At 35.7% G+C, this 11572-nt stretch overlaps 1 protein-coding gene across 9 annotated transcripts in view; it reads right to left on the reverse strand.

The window, feature by feature from the left end:
* The window catches only part of LOC115239991 (septin-7), a 65351-nt gene that overhangs the window by 40067 nt on the left and 13712 nt on the right, over nt 1-11572 (reverse strand). For 4 of the 9 annotated variants that reach the window (XM_029814898.1, XM_029814897.1, XM_029814896.1 and 1 more), the window contains exon 2: nt 8761-9283. The exons of 3 other annotated variants lie outside the window; for them this stretch is intronic. In XM_029814898.1, coding sequence (XP_029670758.1) covers nt 8761-9156 — 396 coding nt within the window. In that variant the 5' untranslated portion in view covers nt 9157-9283. Of the gene's footprint in view, nt 1-8760; nt 9862-11572 lie in introns of those variants that run through there. 2 more of the 9 variants (XM_029814895.1, XM_029814894.1) reach the window with 2 other exon arrangements.

Genomic DNA, 11572 nt, shown 5'->3' on the forward strand with positions numbered 1-11572 from the left:
ATTTAAATATTTTTTTATATAATACAAAAAATGAATTAAATACCGCTATATTATATTATTGGCGATGGAATATCGTTTCCTCGAAGAATGCGTCATTTCGAAGCGTGTTGGAAGAACTCTCCGTAAATTTCGCCGTAATATAAGATTAGTTGAGTAAAACGAATGTAGGTCTCTCCGCCTGTATAAGAAGCATACTCATAAAATTCCAACCAACGTGCGAGACTTCTCTCTCTCTCTCTCTCTAGTTCGCCTTTTTAATATTAATGAGGCAACCGAGACGATTCGATCGCGAGGGGTCTCTTCTCTAAGAGCCTTTTATTAATCGTGGAATTTTTACAACTCTTGTCGGTATTGATTACACATGTATGCTCGTTAAACCTTGGGCGAAATTGATCGATCGAACCGTCTCTTCGAAGAAAGCCGTTTCGATTTTGTACGATATTTTCTGCTTACAACGCGTCCTGAATTACGCATTCTCGAAATTGGCGAAAGCATTCCGAGACGCTCTATATACGACGTTCTTTGTGAAGAAAAATTAACGCTTCAGTGATTATCCGGAAGAGAAGAAATGATTTCTTATTTCTCACAAGTAATTAAAAAATTTGTTTCAACTTTTCTCTCATAATTCGCCATCACTGATGTTCATTAAAATCTCGTTAAATCACGAGCGAGAAAATACTCAATGATATCGAAAACAACCGGCCATTTCAAAGTCAATTTCGAAACAAAGACACTCAAATTACACGCGTCAAAAATCCACGCGACAGGTATCCTTTCAATACGCGCATAATCGAGTCGCCGCGACTCGATAACGACTGTCATTGTTAAAAAAAAAAAACCTTTCGTGTGAATTTTCCGGTTCGACAAACTCGACACGGGAAGCGTGCGACGACACGGAAGCGGAAGAGACGAATTTGCGTCCTTATTCGCGGCAACTTAGGCTTCATTACGTCTAAGAGTTCGTCATTTGCGTCAATTATCGTTCCTCTCTCTTCCTCTGCGTTGCACGGCACGGCGGTCTCATGAAGAATTCAACGCTCGATCCAGTACGAGAATAAACGCTCGATGTGCCGTAAATCTGGGCCACTGTAGTCGTGGATTCGATTCATTATACAACGCTGACGGGGGAAAGAGAGAGAGAGAGGGAGGTGCATATGCTTCCTCTCGCACAGGAGACAGCCAACGACAATCGTTATCGAGTCGCAGCGACTCGATTATGCGCGCCTCGAAAGGATACCTGTCACGCTTGGGATGCTGCGATGGATTGAGAGAGAAGAGAAAGGGAAGAAAGAGAAAGAGAATCTGCTTTAAATAATCGAAACAATAAAATAATGAATAATAAAAATGTCATATATAATAGCTACGGTAAAATCTTTTAATTTGCGAGATAAAATTCAAGATAGAATTTTATCAATCAATTCCTATATATTTTGATGTAGATATATATTTTTATGACAAATAGAACATTGTTATATAAATTCTAAAGTAGACTCATATTTCTCTTTACACACAGAAAGATACATACTATATACAAGTAAATATTACTTGTTTCAAGTATTTCATAAGTTCATATATCCGCAAATCTATCATAAGTTCATCATAAGCATCAAATTTATTCAAAATATATTCTGAATCCTAATAAATATAATATTTCAATCAAGAATATTAAATTATATAATTGAAAGAAATACATTAAATTTTTCTGATCTAATAAATTTTCTTACATTAAATTAACCATATGAAAATATTCTTTGTTAAAGATAACTGTTACTTAAAAAAAGTAAAGTAAACTGAGTAATCATTTTACTTAGCAATAGAATAATATTTTTCTGTGTGTATAAGAATTAAGTAATATAATATAAATTAATCGGAGTGATAATCCTCTCTCATTCCTTTCTCTTGTTATAATCCATTGTTGTACTTCGACTAATTCGTTCTCTTTTTGTTCCTAGCATGTCGTTTCTGTTGTTTGTATTTCTATTGTTTCTCGATTATCTAAAAATAGCGGATACTATTCTACGTATTCTTCTTTTCTATACAAAATTTCAATAATAAAGTTCCGATAGAGAAGTTCGAATCCGCTAATTATCGAAAAACTAGAGATTCAGGCCGAGGACGATTCCGCTTTTGCGGAGAATGGAATTGGGTTAGCGGCGCGGCGCGGAACCGCGTCCCCGAGACTGAAAGTATAACAAGTTTACAAATCGCTGCCGAACAATGTGCACTCCGACAATGCGCCGCTTTCATCACACAATGTCGATTGCACAATGCGACGCGCTCGCTCGTCTTTAAGACACCCGGTTGACGCGTCACGCGCCGCACACGTGTCCTCGACCTGGACACACGATCCATCGTAATTAGCACGTTTCCTTTGTCTCGAAAAGGTAGGCGCATATGACGACACTGATGCGAATCTCTAACCGACCCGCGATACAATTCCATTCGATTATTCATATTCAATCGCGCCATTATTTCACGCCATAATAGCACTTTCAAGAGTGAATTAACAGGTCGTTTCGCAAACGTAGTTAAATTATCTCTTAACTGCGGCATATTGACTCTTAATCTTGCTTTAATTCATAATTAGCTCTCGTCTAAAAAAGATTGCCGTGCAGAAAAATCTAAATTATTATTATACATTATTTCGTCATGCAAATTTAAGACTCTCTTAAAAATTCTCTCTTTCTAATATCTCATCTTCTCTTTCTACATATATTTAATATTTATAATCAAAAACCGGAAATCGGGTGAAGTTATGTTAAGATTTATATAAAATAAAAAATAAGATAGACGTTTCGCGATGAAAGCCGCCTTAACCCTCTTGTCAATACCCGGATCTTCCCCTTTCGTTCAATATCCAGGGTACCCGGGTACACTATGCAAAATAATTACAGCAGTGTAGGACTACCTGTGCCCTTCCCCCCGGGTACCTGACAGCTGTAAGTTGGTAAATGGACAGGGATTTCCCCCTCTAACGTTTCCTGAAATTCCCCCCGGGTTTTTATCTAAAAAAATCAAATTTTTTTTTAAACTCTTGCTATTTTCCATCAATTATTTATCAATGATTGTGGAAATAGTAGTTGAAAAAAATGGAGGAGTTATCAGCAAGTGAATTTGCAAGGTGAGCCATTTCAATGCTCTATTTCAATCTATTTCAAAGAAATTTTTAGAATATGAATGATTTTTGTATAACATCTTGAAAAAATTCCAGATTGACGGCCGAAGAAAAGCGTAGTTATTTGATGGAACTATTAGGCGAGGAGTCTGATTCTGCCGAAAATAATTACGTGTCGGATAGCGACGATGAAGAATGGTTTCCGGTGCCGGGTGAGTAAGCAATGAGCTCCGAAATGTCCGATCACGAGGAAATAGAGGAAAATCAGGAGAACCCGTTCCAAGCCGAAGGCGAAGCAGAGTCCGAAAACGAGATTGATTAAGAAACGAACACAGAGAATGAAGAGATACCTGCTCATCAATCGCTCGAATCAATCGCAGATTTTGTTGCCAAAGACAAAACCATCTGGGCTCGGACACTTACAGTTCAACGGCAACATGCGGTTCGGAATATTCTTCGGCAAAGAAGTGGTCCTCATAAGGACACAGAAATGTTATCAATCGCCGACACGTTCAAAGTAATTTTCACCGTCGAAATGGTGAATCGTGCGTCACACGAATAGGAAGGCGTTTCAAGTATATCGAGCGTACAACTCCGACGAAAAAACAGCTTTCATGGAAAGACATCACGAACCGAGAATTTTACGGATTTTTGGGGATTTTGATCAGCTCCGGAGTAAATAATTCAAACTACGACCAAACAACCGACATGTGGCGGTCCTCTTCTTACCCTCTGTACCGAACGACGATGGGACGTCTTATAAGTTAGCGGAACAGAATGAGCAGAATCAATTCTAATTAATATTTTTATTTGTTGCTCATTTGTTGCTAAAAAGTTGCCAAAGAAAAAAATTTGTTGCTCTGTAAGTTCTACGATTCATCCGTTTCGATGATGCAAATACTCGAGGAACTCGCATTAGAAAGGATAAAGCTGCTCCGATACGTGACATTTGGACGATGCTCAATTCCAATTTAGCAAAAATGTATAAGCCAACACACAGAAAAATATTATTCTATTGCTAAGTAAAATGATTACTCAGTTTACTTTACTTAAATGTATTTCTTTCAATTATATGATTTAATATTCTTGATTAAAATATTAAATTTATTAGGATTTAAAATATATTTTAAATAAATTTGATGCTTATGATGAACTTATGATAGATTTGCGGATATATGAACTTATGAAATACTTGAAACAAGTAATATTTACTTGTATACAGTATGTATTTTTCTGTGTGAACAGAGTGCCTAACAATCGATGAGCAACTTTTTCCGTATCGCGGTCGAACAAGATTCACGCAATATATTCCATCAAAAACCGGCGAAATACGGGATAAAAGTATGCTGGATACGCGATGCCGAAAATTCGTATCCACTCCAGGGACAAATTTATACGGGAAAAACTGCGGAGGGTCGCGAAGTGAATCAAGGTGAGCGAGTCATGAAAGAGTTAACTCTTCCGTATAAAGGCTCGGGTAGGAATATCACGATGGATAATTTTTTTACGTCGCTACCTTTGGCAAAATTTTTGATGTCATGGAACTTGACAATCGTTGGAACGTTGAAAAAGAACAAAAAATATATTCCGATCGAAATGGCAGCTTCGAAAACTCGTGAGGTGTATTCATCTCTTTTTGGTTTATCCACAATGTATGCAGACACGAACGTAAGCGCGACTCAAAAAAAGAAGCCGGAAATAATTCAGTACTACAATAAAACGAAAATCGGCGTCGACACAATCGACCAAATGCTCGGAAGATACACGACGAAGAGACAAACGAATAGATGGCCTCTTGCCTTTTTTTATAACATCGAACGCCGGTGTTTCTTGCGCCAACTCAGTGAAGAATTATGCATGCCTTCAATCGAAGATCAATCGAAAAATCCTCAAATAATGAGAAATTTCTCGACGAAGAATGCTATTGAAAGCATATTCGGTAGACCAGCAAACGATGATACCAGTACTCCGTCAATATCGTCCGGGCAAAGATTCGATTCGACAGGGCGAAAAATTGTCGTGGGCTCGTGCCATATTTGCAGTAAAGGCGCGTTCAAAAAGCGTCGAAAAACACGAAAAGCGTGTGAAGAATGTAAAAAACCCGTATGTAACGAACACACGGTAACGATAACGCACTGTATTAAATGTACTCAATAAGAACTTGGAAATTTTTGATTTTTTAATTGTTTATGCATTTAATTATTGTTCATTATTAAAATTTCTATTATTTCCTACATTCACGAAGTGCTTCGATGACGCGAATAGCAAAAGCGGAAAGAAAATTCGTGTGGGATGCTCGTGTATAAGCCTGGGTACCCTGGGTATTGAACAAGCGTGTTGTCAACTTTGACCCCCGATAACAAGAATAATTTTTAAAAAAATATGGCTCAAAGCGTAAATCGATGTAAAATGATCCAAATAATGAGGATCTGGCCGGGCTAAGGCGTATTTTGCCGAGAAATTAAAAAAAATTTAGTGGGAACACGAAAATGGGTATTCGGGTATTGACAAGAGGGTTAAAACATAAAATTTTTTTTAATCATATATTATTTTAATGCAAATAATTTACATCTTTTGAAATAATAGACATATCTGGGATAATGCGTTTTAATATGACCCGGCCATTCCAAGTCTTTATATTAGACTTATAATTTGAGAGAGAAAGAGAGAGAGAGAGAATATTGTATAAGATAAACACATTATAAATCATCTGATAAATTATACAATTATATATTTAAATTTTGTATACATGTAAAAAGAAAAATCGCGGCGTAAAATAATATAAAGCACATGACGTGAGAAATGCATTCGATATCAAATAATAATTTTAAAAAATCTCGTTCTGCTGCGGTGAACCAAGTCGGATTGTGTCATAGATAGAGAGGGATTTATAAATCGTCCGGATATCGGCAGGCCTGAATGGCGCGATTGTTCGAGACTTTTCCCTGCGAGTGAATGTATCTCTTTATCTCTCATTCGTCTTGGAGAAGTTGTTATTAGATGTGTGTGTGTGTGTGTGTGTATATATGTATCGCGTTGTTTCTCCGTAAAAATGTGTCAGAGTGATTAGTCCTCGTGAGAGAATTCGTCGATACCCTTCTCTTCTTCGGGAGTCGAGATGCTTCAATGACACTTTTATCATCTTATGTTTGCTCTCGCACCTCGTTACTTTCCCCCTCGTCTCGCTTACCCCTGCATTTTTTTTCATAAATTGCAATCGTTTTCATGATTGACAATTCTCACTAGTACCAGTCGAAAATATTCCAACAAAATTATCATTTATTGCAAGCCTTCAATCTTTAATTTCGACCAATTCAATTTAAATTGTATATATTATTGCAACTGTGAGATTCAGATTAAGATTTTAATAAAATTACCTATTTTCTTCCATAAAGTTTAATTTATCAGAAATTTTTCCTTAAATTATTAAAGAAATTAAGTTTCAAAAAAAGTTCTACCAATTAAATATAAAAAAAATAAAGATCCAAATATATACATATAATAGGACGTCAATTTTATTTCAAGATGACATTTCAATGTGTATTTTACTTCTCTTCATAATTCGATATGTTTGTAAAAGCCTTCAAACATGTTTCATAAGATTCTCTCGATAAACGCCGGCGTGATAAGCGTAGCGTAATAAGACGCACAAGAGCGACGAAAAACTCGTTCTCACGATTTAAATACGAAGCGTATACACGGTGAGTCAGCAACGCGGTATAAGCCGCTACGCTAACAGTGTATCTTTCGTCTCTTTCGTCTTTGTATGACTCACGAATTACGAGTATTTTTCGATTGGCGCACACACGAGGGTGAGACCCTCGACTTAGCGCACCCCTCAGGCCCAAGAGGCATCGGCGAGGGAGGTCTGTTTCTGCTTCCTTCGCCATGTGTTGCTTGACAGTGATTCTCAAATCGATATCACCTCATAATTTACGCGATGAATATTTGTGCAGTGCATTTTTACTTGATGGAAAAATTACAATATAATTCGTAGAATTTCAACGTTCATCTGCCTGCCACTTTATTCAAGAGAATGTCGTGATGATGTAACAGTGTATACAAATTGTATTCGATAATAATACTTTGACAAATAATGTTTTTGATAGATTGATAGAATTGATCGAAATTTCTTTGGATATCCTCTATAGAATTTTATCACTAAAGTTGAAGTATCGAAAGTTGTTAATAGACATATCAAACTAGAGAAATCATTCGGTAAATATATATCTACTTTGGCAATTTCGTTTTCAAGAATAAAATTGAATCGTGAGTGATAATGGATTTATATGAAAATGATTTTCCGCGAGTCATAAAAATAAGAATTATCATAATAACGTTTTTAAATAAAACAATCCACATATTTTTCAGAGGCTTTGCCATTTTCATACAATGCAATAGAAAAGCAAAATAGACCTATATGTATAAAAAATTGCAGAAAAAGATAGATGTTTTTTCTAACACGTTTCGATGACGTGCAGTAGACTAAGAATTAACTCTTGCGTGGCAGAACTTTATATAATCAATATTTATCAAATATAAAACTTATAAATCTTACAAAATTAAGTTTAAGCTGTGATTACTTGTGACAATATATGCATACGATTTTGCAATGTCATAGGTCTAATCGTCTAGCGTAATGATATTACAGATACATGCAATTCATCGAGAGAAAAAAAAAGAAAGACATCACAAAATAATATCATTTTTACGCGTACAAATTGTACGTCAGGCTCTTTATATCAATATTCTAGAAGAATCAAATTTGACGAAATTTCACATTTGTTTTGATAAAATTCAGTGATAAAAACAGGTATTTTCCGGAAGAAAAAGAAGAAAAAAAAACCCCGATCTTTTTTATTAAAAACGATAAACGAATAGAAAACCTAGAAAAACTATGAATGTCAGAATGTGATTAAAAGCGTTATATAAAAATGATAATTTCTCTGCAGATTTCGTTAATTTTGTCGTGCATTTACATAACTGTCCACGACGAATTCAGCGTCGATTGAAAGAATGTTTTCCAATTTAAGTTTTAACAGATTATAAGAATGGATGTAGGAAATAAATTAATTTTTCGTTACAAGATGTTGAATGGGGTAAACGCGCGAACTAGATGTATATTGATAGAAATTTTTTATTCCCTTACTCTATTATGTTTTTGTCATTAAACTAAAAATTAATATAAAATTTAATGATATTTATATCTCCAAAGTCTTTGTTTTAAAAATATTTCTCTTCACAAATTAATTTGAATGAAAAAACACTTTATTTTTATATTAGTTTCATTCTTTTTTAAATTATATATATTGATCGGTATATATTTATTAATTAAAACAAAAATATACTTTTTTTGTATAAAGTTATATAAATATCTTTTCATCTCACATATATTACTCATTTTTACAGTTTTTGCCAGTTTATTCCCCAGTGGATAAAGTTCGGGACAGTAAAAACCGAAATTTATGGTTTTTCCTCCACCCATTGGACTTTTGCCGTCTGCCAAACCTGAGAAGAATTCCTAAACTCTTCGAAAAGAGAATTCTCCGAAGAACTTTGATCGGAACTGAATCAAGCTTCGAACTGCGTGATCAATGCTGTCGATTTGGCAGGCAATCCGTATGCACATTTCACGTCGCGCTTACCGAGATGGGCTCGCCGTTCGCCTTCTCCCCGTCCAGTATCCTCTGTCGCAGGGCGAGCCTGTCCAGGCTGGCGAGTCTATAGCTGCCGCCGGCCTCGCGGTCCCTGCTGAGCCGCTCGGCAGCCGTGCCGACGCCGCCGCCGTTCGAGCCGGCGTTAAAGCTCGAGGTATACTTGGGTAGGGTCGGCGGCGGCACTTGCCGCGCCTTCTCGCGACTCAGCATCGTGCTGCTGCTGTAGAGGAAGGACGAGTTGCTGTTGTTCGGCAGGCCGCGACCGCCGGACGGCGAGATGCCCGACGACGCCGTGGACGACGTCGTCGACGACGACGAGGGCGTCTTGATGCCGTTGCTCTGCGCGCCGCCCGCGGTGCCGTTCTGGTTCTCCGTCGTTGACATTCTGTCACTTGCTGTCACTCCGCTACCTTCGTACACGGGCTACTACTCCGCGGCTTCTCTCTCTCTTTCTCGTTTCTCCGGCGGTGGATCACCACGGGGACTATTCTCGGAAGAGGATTTATTAACCCTTAAACCGAAAGATTGGACAGATAGTCAACAGGTTCGCTCTCGTATGATTATGTCACGTGTACACGTGTGATAACGCGTAAGCGCGTAGTATCATCTGTCAGCGTCGGAGATTTTTCACGATAATCTTGATAGCGAACGAGTTAAAGGAAACTGTGTGTGTGATTTCTCTGAGACTAGTCGGAATATTTTGCTGGCGTTCTTTGAAATACATATGATAATGAATTTACTAATTGATTCATAATGTATACATAATAGCGTATGCAAATGACATATGCATACATATTAAAAAATTTATTAATTATTACTGGGTCTCAGAGATATTTCGGTTTAAGGATTAATATTGTAGAATATAAGAGTTACTGGTGAATCTCAATTTTTCATAAGACTGCAAATTTCGCGATACTACTCGGATAGGAAATGTATCGTTATTTTAGTAGCACATATATTTATCTATACATATAATATTTTTTAATAGAGCATAAGAAATATTACTTTTCCTTATTTATTTTTATTAAATCAGATCAATGAAATCAATAATCCAAAAAGAAATTATAATATTCAATTTTTAAACTTTAATTATATATACACACATTTTACTGTTATATAAATTATATTTATCAATTTCTAATTTTACAAGAATCTATAATTTATAATTCGAATGTTAAAGATTCACTCTAAAACATTTATTATTACTTCTAAAAATAGCAACATTCAATAATTTTTTCCTAAATATAATGTTAGAAGTAATGAAAAATTTTGATAAAAACGTAACTTTTATTTTTAATACGAAATGCCTACAAAAATAAATGGTGTCAATCTAATTCCTAGAAGACGTCTTCTAAGATTATTAATTAGGACATTATTAATACATATGTTTCGTATTATCGATAAGCAGTTTTATGAAACGGAGTCCAGCTGTATAGGAAAAAAAAAAAAAAAAAAAAAAAAAAAAAAAAAAATATCAATATGAGCGCGTAATTGCAGATCGACCGTGCATTCCGGAGCCACTCAAGCCGATCGAGAAGAGCTTTGATTTGTTCCCACAAAACTTTATTTCGAAATACGTTCAGCAGTATTCTTTAACCCACCGGCAAGCTTGTAAGTACGCGATAACGCGCTTATCTCGATTTATCCGATAATGGAAAAACGTGGTCAATCTATTTCACGATCAAACAGATAAATGTTTTAAACTTATTTTTTTTACGCTCGTATTCAGATATATTAAATTATTTACATAATGCATTAATGTTTTGTTAATTAATAGCATCATTATTAATTTGTTAATACGTAAATGTATGTAAAAAATAATAAAAGATTTTATATATATATTTTATAACAAATAATACGTAATAAATAATAAATGTAATTATCAAAAAATGAGAATTGCATCGAGTTTTCTGTAAAAATATTAGCTACTTTTCTCGGCAACAAAATCAATTACGGAAAAGTTTTTATATATCGGTTGTATCCGACAATAAAACCGCGTGAGCTTTTCAACGTGCGCGATTGAGATCGAACAATCCCTCTGACCAGTTTTCTCGGGAGAAGAAGAGGAAAAGAAGCCTCTTTCGATCGGGGCGTCGGTGGAACATGTCGAAAGTCGATACGAGATGCGGTTTTATTTATCCTCGCCGCGATGAAGAGTGGTGTTCCGTAACGAGGCGAGTTTTCATACCCGCCTTATATTCCGCGAGGATAATCAGACGACGAGGCGGAGTTTCTCGTTTCGGTTTCATATCTCATGAACCAACGGAGCATTACTTGAGATCGACCCACGAAGGAAAAATGAATGTAAATGTATGAGGAAACAATGCTTACACTTTCCGATATTTCCGATATTGAGCTAAAAAATGCAACGCTATACGTCTAAATATTGTCGAAAAATTAGAGACAATAATTTATATAATATATTTTGTAAAAATTCAATATACAGGGTGTCCCCAATTTTAATGTCAAAACTTTAGGAGCGTGTAGGGGACCGATAAACTAAGACAAAAGGTCCTTTAGAGATTTGCTCGTTTTTGCTTCGTTTTGAAGAAAATCGCAAAAAATGAAACAAATAATTTTCACCAAAAAACTTAAAACAACACTAAAATTATTAGATTTATCAAAAAGTATTATAAAATAAAAATTGTAGAACATGGAATTAAGAAAAGAGAGTGAGTTAAAATCCTCCTGAGATAAAATTAGATTAGAAACAAAATTTCGCGTTGTCGCGTATTTATCTACAATTTTCTAATTTTACCTCAGGAGGATTCTAACTCACTCTCTTTTCTTAATTCCATGT

Source organism: Formica exsecta, unplaced genomic scaffold (assembly GCF_003651465.1).
Source record: "Formica exsecta isolate Colony F162 unplaced genomic scaffold, ASM365146v1 scaffold4, whole genome shotgun sequence".
NCBI classification, from domain to species: domain Eukaryota; kingdom Metazoa; phylum Arthropoda; class Insecta; order Hymenoptera; family Formicidae; genus Formica; species Formica exsecta.